An 18,238-nucleotide genomic window follows, 5' to 3' on the forward strand; every position below is an offset into this window, starting at 1 on the left:
AGAACAACTTTATTGACTAACCTGTCTGGATAAGTAGTGACTTTTTCTTCTTTACATACTAATTAGCTTTTAGGTATTATCTAAACATAACACGAAAAACCTTTATTTTGTTAACAATTATTAAGTTAATAATTGCTTATAAAGACAACTAACAAGTTTTGACTCTGTTGCTAAGAAGGCCCTGCCCTTTCCTGTGGTAACTTGGTATCTGGGCTCTAGGCTGGATAAGAGAGTTCTTCATAACAAGTCCACGAGTCCTGCAGAGGTGAACCAGCAGTAATCTCAGTCCCTGAGCCACTGTGTTGCACTGGCCTTAAAACCAGCACACATGGACTCAAGAGAGGTATCTAAAAATTCTTGTGGTTACTGACCATGTCTGGGGAGTGGATCCAAAGCATTTGGTGTAACAGGAGTAATTCTCTGTGTTAGTGGAGTTTGAGAGATGGGTCATCTCCTCAGTTCACAGCATGATAGAGACCCACACTGAGGAATGCCCACAGAAGTCGACTTCCTATTTGAATGGAACTTAGCACTTTTTTCTCTTCTTGGTTACACTTACCAGAGCGTGTCAATCATCCAACATATTTTAAAGAAAACACCACGCTGCTGAAGCTGAGGCCAGTGCTCAGCCTCAGTGCTGGACAGGAAAGCCTGACTGAATAATTGCTTACCTCCAAGTTGAATTCATTGCTCGTGTAACGCCCGTTTAGCTCTGAGCACTTGACCCTGAACTTCCTGTCGAAGGTGGCCGTGGTGTCCCAGTTTCGGTACCGGATCTGCCGCAGAACCTGCTCGTAGTTGAACATGCTGTCCACACCTGCAGTGGGGGCAGAGCAGGGACAGGCTCAAGGGGAGGCCATGGAACATTGCTCTGTGCAATGCAGGAGAGACCGAACGCTCACAGCAAAGATGAAAGTTGGCAGAATGGTCTGAAAATGAGAGAGCGTCAAATACTCCCTGATAGAGCCTCTGGCTGATCCTGGACTATGTAAGAAGAGTTTTTGGAAGTGAATGCAGGTCCATAATGGAGAAGGAGAAATACAATAGCAAAGATATAAAATAAATTACTTAATAAAAAGAAAAAAATGGCCAATGAATTACCAGCACTGTACAGAAGGAATCTCCTCATTCCCACATGTCTCCCAGCAACCAAGTTAATTCTGTGGTTCTGTGTGATTCTATGATGGTCCACAAGAACCCCACATTTAAAGAAAGCAGTGATGCCATTTTCCTTATTTGGGGAGTAGCAGGAGGGATGCTGAGATTCCAAAAGATAAACACAGCACACCCAGAGATCAAGAAGTGTCCGTGCTTTTTTGAGATGCAGTCCCTCTTGGAATATTTTTACAGCTAGTAAATCACAGATTTCTGTCTAATTAATTTCTTACACATTAGTGTTTTCATTCCAGTAATATAATTGCTGTGACAAAATAAGGGAAAGCAAATTCTATTAACATACCATAGATTGAATATCCTGCTGTGGAATTTGTGGCATCTAGATGTTTTCCTTGGAGCTCCACGTGATCCAGTTCTAAACACTCTTGTTCAGGATCTAGTTCTGCACCCATGACCAAAACATCACAGAAATCCAAATTGTGGAGCATTTCCTCTACTATCACTGGCTTATCAGCTGTGAACCCACGGCACATATCATGAAAAAAAGAGGGAAAAGAAGATAAAGGATTACAGAACAGCTCAGTCATTTTATGTGCTTTGCATCAGGGCTTTCAATTTTTGCAAAGATATCTGAACTGTTTTGTGCTGATATTAAATACAGGATACTTGAAACAAATCAAGAGAAATGTCTTGTCTGTTCTGGTGCCAGGATGATGAAGGCCTACAAATACCTAGTGAGATAGACAGAAAATATATTGCTCTGTAATGAAAGGCATCCAAGAGCATCACTGGAAGTAGAAAACTGAAATTTGATCTTGGAAATAAATTCATGTAAACAATTCCGGTTTTTAATACTGTATCAATACCAGGCTGATGCCACACATTCCTTTTTTTTTCTCAAGGAAAACCAAATGGGAAAAATACACATCAAATATATCTATTCTTGCTTGGATGATTCTCTCAGTTCCTCTATGGCCCATAAAGAATTTGCATTACAAAGACATGGCCATGTATCCAAGAGCAGGGTATTATCATAAATGGCAAGATCCTGTGTTGTGTGACTTAAAGAAATGAAGTTATAAACCGACTATCCTTCAGTATGTACGAGGAAAAAAATAATTCTGCCACTGTAAAAAGAGAAATGTATCAAGTTATCAGTTAAATTCTCTGATCTACTTAGCACAGAGCATGTGGCAAGACTGCTTACCCAGCTCCCTGAGGGCACTGCAGACACAGACCCTGCAGTCTTGGAACTCACTGCCCATTTTGTGCATCTCACTGTACAGGGTGTTGGGGAAGGAAGGCACAGACAGAAAAGACTCATCCCTGGATTCCTTACTCCTAGTACAGTGGATTTGGGTATCTGATCTCTAGGTACAGCTCTAACCTACTCAAAAATGCAGATCCAATCCAAATTTTCAGGCTTCAGGGAATCCATGCCCCTAAACCAGTAAATCATCACCGATTTTATCTTCCCCAGAGCTGTACATCTAGTTACTGCTTAGTTTAGTCCAACAAATACTGCTTAGAATGATTCCTTAGATTACTAGACCTTTCATTTACCTTGTATACAAGCATCCAAAAGGTAGATTCCTTTCTAGACAATTATTTTAAGCCTGATTTATACTTTTGAACATTCACACAGCCTTGAATAATAATACACACATTGCTCAGCATTAGAATAAATTGTCATCATTGAAAAACATATTTTAAAATTATTATATTTACATTTTACAGTTGGGAAACTGAGGCACACGATTACCTTCTCAAGTATCACCCACAAGTCAGTATCAGAGCTGGAAACATACAAACAGTCTAAAACTAAAAATTCAACTTTCATTCAATTACTGCTTTTCACTTTATTAATACAATTAGCAAAATTCTGTTACAAATAGAGAGATTCTAATAAAAATAAGTTATTCAACAGATTATGAAGAGTTGAAAGGAATTATTTTGAACTAGGGAAGGCACTAAATATAAAATCTGGGTTTTTGAAGCACATTTTGATCTGTCAAAATTTAACACATTTTTCAGTGTATTTAATTGAATTTCTTCAGTACACCATTACTGTGGCCTAACATTGCTTAAATTAATCTGGGTGAATTTACCTCCTTTGCATGACTTTTTTGCACTGTCCCTTAAAAAATATGAGGGTTTATGTTACAGAATAAATAATAACATTTAAAAGAAAGACTCAAACCTCTCTCGTGTTCTTTTAAGTCCACTGGATGCTCCATTTTAGTGACTGTGCTGACAATCCTGATGTCAGGTAACAAAATAACACCTCTTTCACTTTCAAACTGTGCAGCTGGTCTAGCAAAGTGATCCATCCCAGTTATTGTAATCTTGGGCTCGTTGGCCTGAAACACCATTACATAGGCATCTATATCTGGGATATTAATGCAGACATCTTCACCAAAACACCTGAAAAAAAAATTATTATCCATTAACTGCTTGTAACACATTGCACATCAGAGGTGTGTGGCACTTGCACTGCCCAATCCCCACCTGGTGGCTCTCGGACCTGCCTCTTCCACCCTGTGACACTGCCACAAGCAGGGACACACACCTGTCCCACCATGTCCACAGGCCAGCAGGGAGAGCAACAGCTCTGTTCCCCTCATCCCCTCCCACCTTGACAACTACCGAAATTATGCAGAGACAAGCTCAGTCTTTCATAAGGGTACTGTGAGAATAACATTTTGATGTTTATCTGACATTTAACAACAGTAGTGAATGGTTAAAAAATAATTAGATGATAACAACTATAGTAAACCTATCAGTAAATTCTGAAAGTGATATCTAATGAATATAATATGGTTATCTTGTCACATGTGAATAAAAGGGCCTAATTATCCATTTAAATTGGTCCTGTCATGAATTCTTTCTGGCATCCTCCAGCATTTGCAAGGGAGAAAAGGTTCCTGTACCAGCATTTCATCTGAATCAGCACTGTGCTTTGGGATTGAATCCCCTGACAAACTCTAACTTATTTCATCCTGGCACAGGGCTTGAGCCAGCCTTGGAGTGTGCAAACTGGACTGATTCCAGTGAAAAATACATCAGGAAACGTTCTATAAACTGTTTGGTCAGCCCACAGCACTGGACTAAGCCTGGTACTTAGTGAGAACTGTGCACACAGCAGGTGAGAGTCCACAGAACTGATGTTTATTTTCACTCTAGACCTGCTCTCCCTGCACTGTACAACTGTCCGTGCCAGAGATGTGCCCCAGGGGAGCCCAGGAGTGGCTCCCTGGACATGTAGAACTGTAAACATTACTGAGCAGGTTCTGGCACTGTTGCTGCACATAAATGGAAGGACACAGATTCCTGTTTAACACCACCAGTATTTCAGTGACAGTAGGCATATGAGGAGACAGACAGACAGACAGACAGACTATTCCAAGTAAGGGTACGAATCCCATTCTGTTAGATGTAATAGGCCTGCTTTAAAAAGTCACAGCTCTACCTATCTCAGAAGGAACTATAAAGGTTTAAAATGAAAAGTAAATATGAATGCCATAAATGCATTCAGCCCAGACTATATGCTCCAAATTATAAACAGAATGCAAGTACATTACACTAACAAGAAAGGTTCCTTAAAAGGATAATATCAAAAGAAAACCGCCATGTGAATTGGCATAAAAGTAAATTAAATTAATCCTTTATGCTCAATAACAAGCCAGTATGATGTACCGATTTAATTTAGCCAAAATTCTTCCTTTTTACATGCCCAAAGAAAAAAGTAATTCATTAAAAATATTCCTAATCTAATCAATTCAGCTGAAGTATAACTTACTGGACTTTAGATGAGACTTTGAGACGTCGTACGCCTGCAGTAGGGAACTGTCTGGAGTTGATGTATGAGACCTTTCGGAGAGCTTGATTTATATTCTCAATGTCATCTCCTTCCATGACAAGGACTGACTGAGAAGGGTTGAAGTGATACTAGGAGAAATACACATAATTAGTATTTAAGGTACTGGGTACAGAGTACAAAATAAGACATTTTTAAGGAACATTGCGCAGGCATAAGTTTAAAATCTAATGATGTAAGGAAAAAATATCTTAATAGCTATTGTTGGCTGAACACACACGTTGTTCCCTAAAACATGGACTTGTATCAGCCATCTGTTTCATATCTGAAGAACCACTGTTATAATAATTTTGTAGTAAATTAATCCCAATTTCCTGGTTTTTGCCCAGTCTTATCAACTTTGCTGATACTATTTCTGCAGCAATTTCTGATACTGTATTTTTTTGAACTCTGTAGAGTTCAAAACCTTACCTTACCACCACGATTATTATTACTATGTAATCTTTTTAGGTTAAACACATCCCCCATATAAAAACATTGGTTTGAACCAGACTAGCATGCAGAAAGCATATTTTGGCTGCTTTCTGTGTGGCTTTACCCTGGGCTACCTTTCTGAGATATATTTCAACATGAATGAACAAAACAATTATAACATTTGCCTCCTACGTCTTCATTAATGTCAGACACAATAAAGGGGATTCTCAGTTCTGTCTCATGATCAATAAGGGTGTCATGATTTAAGATGGAGCTGCTGCTTGCACAAAGCAAGCTGTTCCTCTGAGCCAACAAACCCTGCAAAGTCAATGGCTGCTCTTGTAGCCCTGAACCTTCTCTACTCCATTGCACTGAACACAAAACAGCCTTGCTGACCAAGGAACTTGCTACTATTGTGACGTAGCAAATGATCGATTTTTCTCTCCATCATAATTAATTCTGATTCCATTTTTTGTTTGTTAATTGGTTCAGCAAATCATCTGCATTGCAGAGAAAACCATCTTAACCCCCTTGATTTTGTACCCTACTGTTGTCAGCACGAAACACAAAGAAATGCACCCTTTTCTCACATGTAGTCCCTTCCTGAAGCTGGATATTGATTATATGAACACGTTCTATTATATACAGACAATGCCTGCCAACACTTCCTTACAAGAAGAAAGGTTAAAAAGCAAAAGATCAAACAGACTGTGAAGAACAGAATGAAGCTCAGGGCTCTCTGGCGAACAGAACATGGAGGACTGGGTTTAAAGCTTGTGCAAGAAGGTCATAACACACTGAAGGGTATTTTTTAACAAAGAGAAGAACTAACATGAGTCACAGCCTGCATCCACTTCTTTTTCCTTTCTGTAAGCTAGCAGTAGTAGAGAATAAAATTAGCAAAAGGAGACTCTAGCTGCCAGAACAGCTGGAATGCTGCCAAAAGGACTGGAGAAAGCCCTAGTCTGAGCCATTTTTGTCTTTCTCATTAAAAAAGGCTAAAAATAGCAACAGTTTAGACAGTGTTTTTGAGAGCTGCTACAGATATCTGAAAATTAGGCTGCAGACCAAAAACGTCCAAGACTATCGTGTCAGAAACTGTATCACAGCTGCACTGATCTTTCTGAGGTGATTAAAGGGTGAATCTTCACGAGTCCCAAGTGCCCAGCAGAAACACCTTCCAGCATCAGTTTGCCAACACTGAATCTGCAAAGCATCATGTAAACAGCCCCACAGAACCCATCACCTGTGCAGCTGTCACACGTGCCTGCCTGAGATCAGGTACGTTCATTTCTGACACCAGAACACCTTTCTCTCTAATTTTCTGTTCAAGGTCAGGCCAACTGCTCTGCTTTCATCTGAGCTTCTTTCTGTCAGCCCCCAGAAGAAACCCTACCACAATCTATCTCTGCCTGCTCCTTTCATGTTTGCCTCCTGCTGTTGCACTCGCTGAGGTAGTAAAAGCAAATCGGTAGCTTTAAAAAACCCACTGTGCCTCATCTCTATTTCAGAAAATGAAAGTGTTTTGAAGGTTTGCAAAAGAAAGAAAAGGCAGAAAACAAGCCCTCATCTTCCTTTTCCCCACACCACTCCTGTACTGTGAGGAAAACAATCCCCCACACTGGAGCACCAGTGAGTGGTAGAACAGGGATTTTTCCAAGCCCATGAAACTAGAAGACTCAAATATTGTCAAGCTGCAGAATGCAATAGTGGAGAAATTACTGTGCTTTCAAGCACCATGGACTGAGTGTACATTGCTTTAGTTCATGTAAAAAACCAGCAAAGAACTTACTGTTGGGCATATACTCCTGGATTCCAGGAATCCCTACCTGCTCCTTGTATGCACTGCCTTTTAAAAACAGGATTTATCTATCCCTGTGTCACGTTGCTGTGAGAAGTAGTAATGTGAAATTCTTAATGATGTCCTTGGTAGAATGATAAAACAGCAATTCTTCGGGGTGTTTTGCTCATATATAAAAGTTAGAGCCAGCAAAACTCCTCCTTCCCTTTGCACTTTCAATTTGCATTTTTACCCTTCTTTTCAGAAAACATATCAGCTACACTACAGACTGCAACCCATCCCCCAGGCAGACACTGGAGTGTATTTCAGGTCAGCCTCCTATCTCATGCAATGAGAGGTTTAGCTAATAAAATGTAGCACGTGGCACTCCCCCTGCAAGCTGTGCATGAAGTGTTACAGCACCACCTTCCTCCCCACTCAAAAACACCACACTGAAACCACACTGTGCAGTTTCACAGGATGCAAAGTAACTTCCCAGTTTGGAATCTGAAGCTCAGCTCCTTTGGAAGATGGTATCTGTGTGCTAGGAAATAGCATTTACACATTAAGCACAAGAACACTGGTCAGCTAACAGTAAAATGCAGCTCATATGAGCATTACAGAAGTTATAGCCAAGATCCTACATATGTATCCAGAGAACAGAATTTGTCTGAATGAATGCAAAGTAATCTGGCCACTATGTCAACTGAAACAGGATTTCCCTCCCCTGTTGTTTTCCAACATTAGAAAAAGTGTTACATTACCAGTAAAGATATTCATATGCATAATGAAGGTGGATAATGATTTATATGCAAATATCTAAATTTAATTTTGTTGACTTTAGGGTTTTTTACTGTCCAATTTTCATGTACTGTAATGTTTTCCTCTTTGAACACACTGAATTTTTCAATGCTATTGCATTAGGACTTATGCTTTCAACTGTTTTAATACTAATTGAGATCAAAATTCAATAAATCTTTGGAAACATGTCTATTTCTGTAAAACTACCAAAATAAGCATGAGAACACAACCTGGTAATTCACAGGGACTCTGAAATATCAGCAGTGCCTCACTTTCTGAGCATCTAGCTTAGCAATAATGGAAACATTTTTCTTTGCAGTGTCACAGCTCTTCTACTGTTCTGCTTTTTCTTTGCATGATTTTATGGGAAATTACATTGCTTCTGGGAGTACATTTGTACTGTGTGTACTCTACCTTGGGCTCTCCACTTCATAAATCAGACCTAAATTTTTATCAAAGATGATGTCAGTTCATCTCTCACCTTTATTCCTTGGCCAAGACTCTCAAGAGAATTAATATCTAGACCTTCCTTGCAGGCCTGCAAACAGGAAATCACTTTCTGACTCTCAATTTTCCCTGGCCTGATAGTAAGACTGGCCAGGCTGCCATGGAAATACTGAGCAAATCTGGGCTTGGTGACTTCACCTCCTGCAAGAAAGCAAATACAAAATGATTATTGATACCAATGCACAAATCACACATCTAACAATTCACTTTATGTTTTAACACATTTAGAGAATTTATATCCATTTTAGCCAAGTGTGTTTGAGATCCCATTTCCTGTGGTAAATGGAATGTCTTTGTGGGTTGTTGGGTGGTACCTGGTAGCAAGCCTGTCTTTAAGATACTTGTTTTTCCAGGACTATGTTCAGGTGTTTATAAAGCTGTGGCAACAAACTCTGAGACGAACCATAACTTCCCAAATGTGTACAAGAAAGCACATAATTTAAAAAAATTTACTGATTAATTTCTTTAAGTAATCAAACACCAATTAAAGAAATGCTTAAGGTCCAGTGTTTATTTATACAGAAACTGTATTTGCAAGCATTCTATTACAAGATCACTTGCTGTGTTTTTTGGAGAAGAAAGGCAAAGGTATCTCAAGTTCTCAGTCATGGCTCTGTGAAAGCAAATACTACACACCCTTACACTGCCTATAACGAGCTGTCTCTCAGGGTATGGTGTAAATTCCAGCAGTGACTGTGGGCCAATGCACAGCACTTCACTCAAAGGCTGACAGTGCTGCCCCTGGCCCAGAGTGGTTCATTTGGTGCCAGATTTGGTCTTGTCACTGTACCTTGTGTTAGAGCCTTCAGCCTTCACTCCAGGCAGCTTCAAAGGAACACTGATCTTTAGGAGCTGTCAATAAAATGTGATTACAGACTGCCTGCACCGGTGATCGTAGCATCTAAATTACTCTTGGGACATTCAGTGATTTACTCATCCTCCTCCAGGAGAATTTTTAGAGCTTGTCTTTCCTGCAGGTGTTAGATCTCACAGTGCATGTGAATTACTGCCTACCTTGAGCCTAGGAGGACTGAGGGAGCCACACAGCAGGGAGACATGCAGACTAATTGGATTAGCAGTTGCTAAGCTGTTGATAAGCTGTTGTAATTGGTAGATAACTCATCTCTTACAGTGTTTGTAGCTTTAGTGTCAAACAACCTGTTTTTGCCAGGCAAGTTAGCTCAAGCTTGAACTTTTAACTCAGAGATTTGTGTGTGGATTGGGATTACAATAGGGATGAAGAGGCAAACTGTCTTTAGGCTGCTCCTACCTAAAAGCCTGAACATCACTTCTTGTCTCTGCAGGATAAGCATTATAAAGAAGGCTAGAGTTATTTTATATAGGAAAGAAAGTATACACTGTTATACTGAGAGGAAAGAGATGTCCAACAGGCATTTTATTCTTAGAAGTAGATGGGTTTGTTCTTTTTTTCTTAACATTGCAGCATAAACTGCCTTTCTTTTTTTTTTTACCCCAAAGGAAGGTGCCCAGGAGATTATTCTTCTTCACTCATTCATTTGTTCATTATACAGAAAATTTTCCCTGGGTAGAATTTTCTTGAAGTTTCATAGAAACTTTAATATATGCAGCAGCTAAAGTTCAGCCTTTCTGATACTCACAAGACAATTATTTGGTACACAGGTAGTGCATTATGGGGACACTGACCTTTCAGCATAAATGTTGTTATATTAATCTGATTACATTGTCTTTAAAATACATGTTGCCACTAATACAGCAGCAATGTAACTGGACAGAAAAAGGTAAGCCAAATTTTAAAAAAAAACACTAAAAACCAAATCTCTCCCTAAAAAGCAGACAAGGAGAAAAAATACCAGTCAAGAATGTTCAGAAGAAAAAGGGATTTGTGTTTTGAAGCTCCACATTCTCATATCACTAACAGAATTGTGAAAACAACAATCTCCAAGGCTAAAACACCAACACTAATCCTGGAGCTTTGAAATGTAGAGACCTACAGTAATTCTGCCAGTAGGTTTTAATAGTTCTGAGGAGATGCAAAATAAGCAGTCTCAGGCTATCAGTTGCTATTTTTTTTTTTTTTAAAGCAAGTATTTCAAGAAAATGTGAGTGAAGAATAGCTGGGAGTAGCCAGTCTTGTATTACGTGAGTAGAGAAAATCTGCAAAGCCATGGCCATGGTTATGGCAAGCGATTCGGGCTGGGACAATTGCACTGGAACAACTCTGGGGACTCTGAGGGAGGATGCAGCCTGTCCCCAGCCTCAATACAGGAACAGCTGCACTTACTCCATTCTCGAGAATTTCCTGAGCTGTTCTAAACTCTTCTGAAGACAGAGGCTCCCCAAACAATCCACTCCAGTGGCCACTGATCCATGGACTTGGACATTTATTCCTAATAGGGAATGTGAGCTATCAAAATATAGCTATATCATCCCTTTGCCAGGCTAAACAAGGACTTTACATCTTCCATCTAACACTGTAGACTGTGAATATTGCTGCTGCTTTTCCTGGAACTTTAGCTATTATCAGAAGTACTAACCATAATCTAGTGTTCTTCTCATCATTATGTGTAAAACACAGAACATCCTGCTCATCCAGGGCAGTGTGAACACTAGCTTTTTCCACAGGAAAAAAACAAGAGCCCTTAAAGACAGAATACTATCTCACACTTTATTAGAAAAAAACCAGACTGCTAAATAAGCCTTCCACCTTTTACCAGTGCTAAAGACAAAATTACATACCTGCCGATTTAAACCTTGAAGGTGAACAGAGCTCATTATATCTGACTATTCTCACAGCTGCTTGTAATTGCAACATGTTGATATTTTGATATTCTTCTATCTCAGCATTTCAGAATCTTTCAGCTCAGTGGGGGATGTTCCAATCGCCGGTAATTATTAGATTGCAAAGGGACAAAATCCAATGCAAGAAAATTGGGAAGCAAAAACCAAAACTCACTCTAAAATTGAAGGAATGGCCTAAAGCCAGTTTCCTACAATCCTGCCTTCTAGCTTTGATAAAATGTTTTATTCATACTTGCTTTTCCTATATTAGTGTGTTTGAATGCTGTCTTTCCTTCTGCTTCTGCAATCCAATATTCTTTGAGTATTTGACCTCAGCTTGTCAGTGAGTAGAAATTTAAGCTAGGATGGCCAGTCTCCAAATCCTAGCCACTCTAAAATTCTTAGCTCTCAAGATTAGATGAGTATGAATATATTTAATCCAGCATGAACACAGCAATTCTACTGCATGTTTAAACACAGTGCATAACTGTACCTAATGCTCATAGTAATACTTTTACAGAATATTACCCAAATTCTTCTAAATACTGATTTTTCAAATAGAGACCCTTTGAACCTGAGTGTGATTCATTTCATGCCTGTGCAGCTTCCCACACAGCTGACAGGCAGCTCAGAGCCACTGGCTCTATTGGGCAGGAGGATGCTCAGTTCCACTGTCTGGATTTGACTCAGCACTGAAGTCACCACATGCTAAGAATCAACCGAAGAAAAGACAAAAGGTACTACCAACAACTCTTACTGCTTCAAGACACTTTGAACTTAACTCTTGGTTCTGACACCATACAGCCTAAGCAACAACATTGTAGGGATAATGAAGAGCTAAATAGATTACACAAGCCTCTGGAGCAACAATTGAGAGAACAAAGTGATAACGGCCTTGAGGTAATCCAAGTGTCCTAAAATTTACTCTACTTCTCTTTGTCAAGGTGCACTGAAAGACACAGTGACTTGTAACACAGCATCTCCAGTTTCTATCCAGAGGTCAGGCCATGCAGTTAACCTGGACTGCCTCAGCAAGTTCCAGGGGACTTTTTTGCTGTCAGGGTCTTTATGTCCTTTCTTGTAAGTGAGATACTGCTTAGGTACAGCTCACCTCCACAGACATGCTACCAAGATCTAAGAGAATAAGAAAACACACTCCTCGACTGTGTTACATGTTGTGTTTCACTCAGCTCTATGTTTATTGATTACTATGGATTAATATGCTGTGAGTGCTAATTCTTGGGGGACAGTTAAGTAGTTAAGACTTTGATGAATGATATGGCCAAGAGAGGAAAACAGAACCTTCCCTGCTGTCAGGGAATTAAGTTAATGTCTGTAACACAAAATAGACTGAAACTACACTACAGAACAACATCACTGATTCTCATAACAGGTCCTTGCATGAGAAATATTCAAAGCTACTGGGTTTTTTCCATTCCTTAAATGTAAATGTTGTGGTCACCATCACAGTTGTGAGGCAACACAGGCCAAAGTGTTATTCAGACCTTGATGATAAAATTGTGCATTTCTTTTCTCATCTAATCCAGCAAACACCTCTACTCCCAAAGTCTGGCAGATACAAGAGGATGGATTTTGGCTTTTTGGCATTAATTCAACCCTCGTAAAGGGAAGGTGGTGTCAACAGACTGTGGGAGGCATCCAGAGGAACCATCAGTAGATACAACATTGGAGAGTCCAGGGGAAATGGAAGAGTCTCAGGGTTCAGACTTTATGGGGTTAAGGTGCATTCATTAATGAAGCAGAGACTGTTTCCATGACACTTCTGTTTTTCATTTTGCATTGAGTTGATATAAGGTGTGACAGAATTTGATTACCATTGGATTTTAGAGTTGTTGGTTTGACTCCAGAGATGTGCTGTTTGCATTCACTCACCAGTCTCCAAAGAACAATCAGGCATGTCAAAACAAGTGACTTTATTGAGCTCACAGATTTTGTAGGCCTTTTGCCCTACCCCAATAATGAGCAAGTAATTATCAGGGCAGTCTAAGCCCAATGAGGTTTTCATGGGAAATGATGAATCAAGAGAACTTCCAACAGAGATGTGATTCTTAAGATATTATAGACTCTGGTTACTATACTGAGCCAGATAATTAAAGAACAATCGATTATTCAGGGTCCCAACATAAAGATTGAAATGAGTCTGGGAGCAGCTGCAAGACATTCTGGCTCTAAAGTCCTCAGTTCCAAGCCTCCAAATTTATGCCATCTTTTTGTTATGGCAGTTTAGGGAGCTGGGTTTAATTCCCTGATAAGTAGATTGGCTGTTAAACATGATGAAACCTAACACAGATTTCAGGAGAAGTCCCAATTAGTAACTTGGGTTTTTATACTCCCAGAGCTTCTCAGCACAAAAATGTTTTACTATTTTTTCTTTTTTTTACTTTTTTTTTTATTATATCACTTGGATAAAAATTACTCAGAAATTGCTCATCAAACATGGCACTATTTAAGTCTGCCCTTGCTCTGGGAAGATATCATAACCTGACAACCTCACACAGGCAGCTTTAGGCTTTAAAGCATTATCTGAAATATGACAAGTACAGAGAACATGAAGGGCTACCTGCTCTGAAGTAAGCATATGCTGACCTATCCCTGTGCAATAGATCCTTAAGTCAAAAGCAAGTATAACTTACAGTACTGAAGATAATTTTTCTCGGGATAAGAAAAAAACTCTATAATCTCTCAAAATTAAGCCAATACATTTTTGTTATTTCCAGGGGGAACTGTTGGAAATTCTGGCAATCATAGAAAAATGTTACAATCATATATCTCAGAGCAGATTGCAGTCCAAGCGACGTTAATGTTGCCCAAAAAGCTATATTCCTATTCTCCAAAAAACATTCTTGTGCTGGTGCATAGTGTTCCCTGCAGAAATTCAATTAGATAAGGGGCATATATCTAGGCTGAATTGGTGACAGATTTGAATGCAAATTCAGCTCTCCAAGAAAACACACTCCTGAACTAAACCATCCACATCTGTTTGTATTTCTACTACAGCTAAAATTCAGCAAAGATCTGTGAAGTGCACAGGAATCTGCTCCATCTTTGTTTTGATGAAGACAATACAGCAAGAACACTGCTGTACTTATGGAAGCCTCAGTACACAGATGTTCAGCATCACATCATGTTGAAATCTGCCTAGGTACTCTTGCATGAATTTATTTGCTTGTATCACTCCTGAGGAGTCTCGGGTTTGTGCAAGCTATGTCAGCCTCCAAGGCAGGATCCAATGATGTCAGATGCACAAGAAAGGTTATTTTCATCTGTTGAATATCTTAATTTCTAGGGTAAGTCCAAGGTTGAGTGATACATGCTGCTGCTACACTGCCCAGTTTATTTGTCTCTCCTTGGTCTGATCCTCTCCAACTTTTATGGTTCTTCTTGCCTTGAAGAGTGAGTCAGTTCTCTGACTGTACTTTGTGATTTCTATGTCAGCAGAGGGCTGGCATACAAGGCTAATAAGGTTACTTCAGAGAAGGACATTGTAAGAAACCTGGTTTCCAGTCTAGGTTAAAGAAAGAGGAAAGTAACAGAAGAACAAAAAAGAAAAATAGAATAAAAACCAGAAATTACCTAGAAAACAGAAACTTTACCTAGAAAACAGCCTCCATGATAACAGAGTTTGCCTGTTGACAGGCTTCTCCTAAAGCCCCTTCCCTGCACTGAGTCCAGCATGATTACACTGTGAGACTCCAGCACTCTCGAATGGGTGGCATTATTAGAAACAGTGACTTACAGCCATGCTAAGCTACAGCATAACCTTGTGACAACTCATTAACTTGAGTCACTACTTTCCTGACAGTGCTTTAAGAATGATACATAAACTCTTTCCCTCCCCAAATGCCTTGTATGAACTCAAGACCTTATCTTTTCAGAGAAGCCGTGAGGAAGCCTGTTTTCAGCCTGTGGTACAAAAAATTATTAGACTACCAAATCACGTAACTTGTTCCCTTCTCTTGTCTGCTTTTGCCACCAAATGTATAGCAATAAAGGGATCAGAGTGGGAACCTATAAACCTTGGTTTAATGGAAGAAATTTCTCACTCTGTAAAAGGGTCCATTTGCTGTGTCCTCAGATAAACTGAATCAAAAACAATGAACTCGGAGGAGAACTTACCAGGGTAAGCTCTTGTAAAGCACGCTCCAGGATAAGCTAATGATTTGTTTGTACTGCTTAGGAGAATGAAACAGGATTGCAAAAGCTAAAAGGGAGAATAAGAGCAATTTTGTAGTAGATCAGGAAGCCTGATTCTATTTTTGCTGTGACGCAGATTTTTTTAAGTGACCCAAGGAAGTGTCAACCACCCTCTTGATACTGCACTTTATCCTCACAGAGAAAGAGTATTTCCTGCTGCAGAACTGTGTTACCTCACTGTTTGAAAAGGTCTTGACAATCCTGAGCTAGAAGGGCAAAGCTAAAGTATCTTTATTGCTAAAGAAGAAGGAAGTAGCAATGAGAACTGAAGCTCAGCCTGGGACAGTCCTGCCCTATATATGTTCTCTTTGGTGGCTCTTTTGTTCTGGGAAGTACACATGCATCAATTCAGATTTGTCATTTAGATACCAAGAGAAAGAGTGATTTTGGAAAAAAATTTTTTTCACTGTTAGAGACAGAACAGCATTTTGGCTTTAGATAACCTGAACTACATAAAAATCATATCCCTGACAATCATGTGTGAGACCACTGATGTGACCAAAATTTTCAAGATGTTAAAATTAAGTTATCTAGTTAACCCTGAGTACCTGCAGAGAAAGCTGTCAAACTTTACCAGGGTACAGAAAGGCCTAATTTCAGGAAGAGCTGCACTAACACTCCAAACTGTTCACTTTTGCCCTCAGTTAGTTCAGTAAGAGTCCAGTTCACTTAGCTCTGTATTAACCTCTGAAATCACAGCTAAAAGTAAGTCAGGATTTGCTGAGTATGAAAGCTGGAGATGGGCTGCAACAGGTCCAGAAATTTCTGTTTGTAGCTCTCACTGCTCCTGGGTCACATGTAACTGAACCAACATAAAGTTTAGCCTAAAGATAATGCTTTAACTCCCATCCTCAAATAAACTACCCCCACTAATTTATAGCAGTATTAAACATGACCTACACAAAATAAAAAAAAACCAATTCACTCTATGCTAACCATTGTGAAGGACCCTGTATCAATGAGGTAGCTCTGCTTAGACCTTCCCTTTAATGAGGTCCCTGAAGAAAGAACCAAGGTTTTCAAGTTAAAAAGGAAGATGATACCACAGCAACATCCAGAAAACCTAATTTTAATTAGATAAAATTCATATTGATTATGCTAGAACAAACTGTACAACTTACCTCATGCCCATTGTGTCATTAGATCTGGAAACTATTCCCTGGGCTTGTTTTCAGGTAATTAGGTGACTTCCTGGGCTGCAGTAAACTTTACCCAGTGCCTGACAGACCCTAGGAATGTGCTCTTCTATCACCTTTAAAGCCTGGCTTTCTGCTCATTCAGCTATCTTCACTCTCTGCTTGTCTCTGCTCTTCAGAAAAAGGCTCATTTTTCCTCCTTTTAGGAGAGTCCTGGCACTCAACTCACGTTATTTAAAGAAATTTTGCATAAAATCAGGAACAAACATATCAGGCACACTTTTTACATTGTCAAGACAAGGGTAAAGATGTAGGAGAGATTTGCATATTTCACCTTGAATGCTGACATAAAAAACCCCAAACCCAAACCAAGGTACAGTGAACACATCATAAGCTAAAGTTTAAATATCTCACATAAGCCTGAGAGATTGCACATTTGGTTTGTTTTCATGTTATGGTCAGGAGAACAGCACTGAACTTAAACTGCTTTTATATTTCACTTGAACAGCTGAAGGTAGAAATAAAAACTAACCTAACTTTTCGTAATGGATGCTATAAACAAGGCTATAAAAGTCAGAAAACAGTTGCTCAGGTATTGAATTATTGATAATAGGAAATAATAATCTTGAAGAAAGGAATTCTCTTTCCATGCCTAAGACTCCTGCATGATGTAACTGTGAGAAAGACAAGAAGGAGGTGCAAACAGGATACTCACTCTGTAACCTCAGGATGAATACCAGTGCAAGTGATGAAAAGGCCAAGGCTGAAGGAGTTATAAGAGTTACTTGGAGGATACTCCATCTCCTAAAGAAATCATTCCCAGTTTCCAGACCAGAACCGAAAAATTTCATATTTGAAAGGGTAAACCCCTCATAGCAGTGGCAGATTTTCCTATTAGTGCTAACGAAGTAAATGACAATTTTTCTTGTCCTTGATTTTTTACTGTCCTCTAAATACACTCTTCCTGCTCCCTGACAGTTCTTAAGCTGCCCCACAGTCACTCACTTACAATGACTTACTTTTTGCTGTGAGCAAATCAGAACTGGTGTGTTAAAAAAAAAAAAAAAAAGGAATGTTACTTATTCTGCTTTACTTAGTTGTGCCAGTGCTTTGATGAAAAGGGAAGGAGGCAATCTGGGCAAACCAGAGCTAGAAACTTCTCATATCCTCTTAACAAGGAGCCCCATGAATGGCTTATGACACCAAAATCTCTGCATATTTTACTAAAATAAATCATAGATTGGTGTGAAGCAGTTTTATAATGTTTTGAAATTGTAATTGTTTAGACTATCCTTACTGGAAAAAATGTATTATTCTAAGTAGACCTAGTTAACAGTTTCACAGAAAGTATTTACAACCATATTACTTATCTGACAGAGTCCCTTTCTCCTGAAATATACGGATTTTGAAAACTATCGTTTTGAACGGAATAGATTAGTTTTGTATGTTGAATAATTACTATTACACAGACTGAAATAAAACGCTGAATCTTATTAACAAAGTGACTTTCCCCACCATTCATTTAAAATCGTTTGAGGTGATCAAAACAAACTTATCAAAAGATAAGCTTTGTCAAAAGCAGTATCTTGAAATCTTGTTTCACATGAGCATTAAAAGCTCATCTTTTTGCCT

The 18,238-nt window shown here is 39.2% G+C and overlaps 1 protein-coding gene across 1 annotated transcript in view; it reads right to left on the reverse strand.

The window, feature by feature from the left end:
• CLSTN2 (calsyntenin 2) overlaps positions 1 to 18,238 on the reverse strand; it is a 329,826-nt gene that overhangs the window by 13,266 nt on the left and 298,322 nt on the right. The window contains exons 10-14 of the mRNA XM_050308320.1: positions 8,470 to 8,636; positions 4,916 to 5,064; positions 3,317 to 3,540; positions 1,460 to 1,630; positions 672 to 817 (exon numbers count right to left, since the gene is read on the reverse strand). Of these exons, the coding sequence (XP_050164277.1) occupies positions 672 to 817; positions 1,460 to 1,630; positions 3,317 to 3,540; positions 4,916 to 5,064; positions 8,470 to 8,636 (857 nt within the window). The remainder of the gene's footprint in view (positions 1 to 671; positions 818 to 1,459; positions 1,631 to 3,316; positions 3,541 to 4,915; positions 5,065 to 8,469; positions 8,637 to 18,238) is intronic.

The sequence above is a fragment of the Myiozetetes cayanensis genome, unplaced genomic scaffold (assembly GCF_022539395.1).
Source record: "Myiozetetes cayanensis isolate MyiCay16 unplaced genomic scaffold, myiCay2020 scf13, whole genome shotgun sequence".
Lineage (NCBI taxonomy): Eukaryota > Metazoa > Chordata > Aves > Passeriformes > Tyrannidae > Myiozetetes > Myiozetetes cayanensis.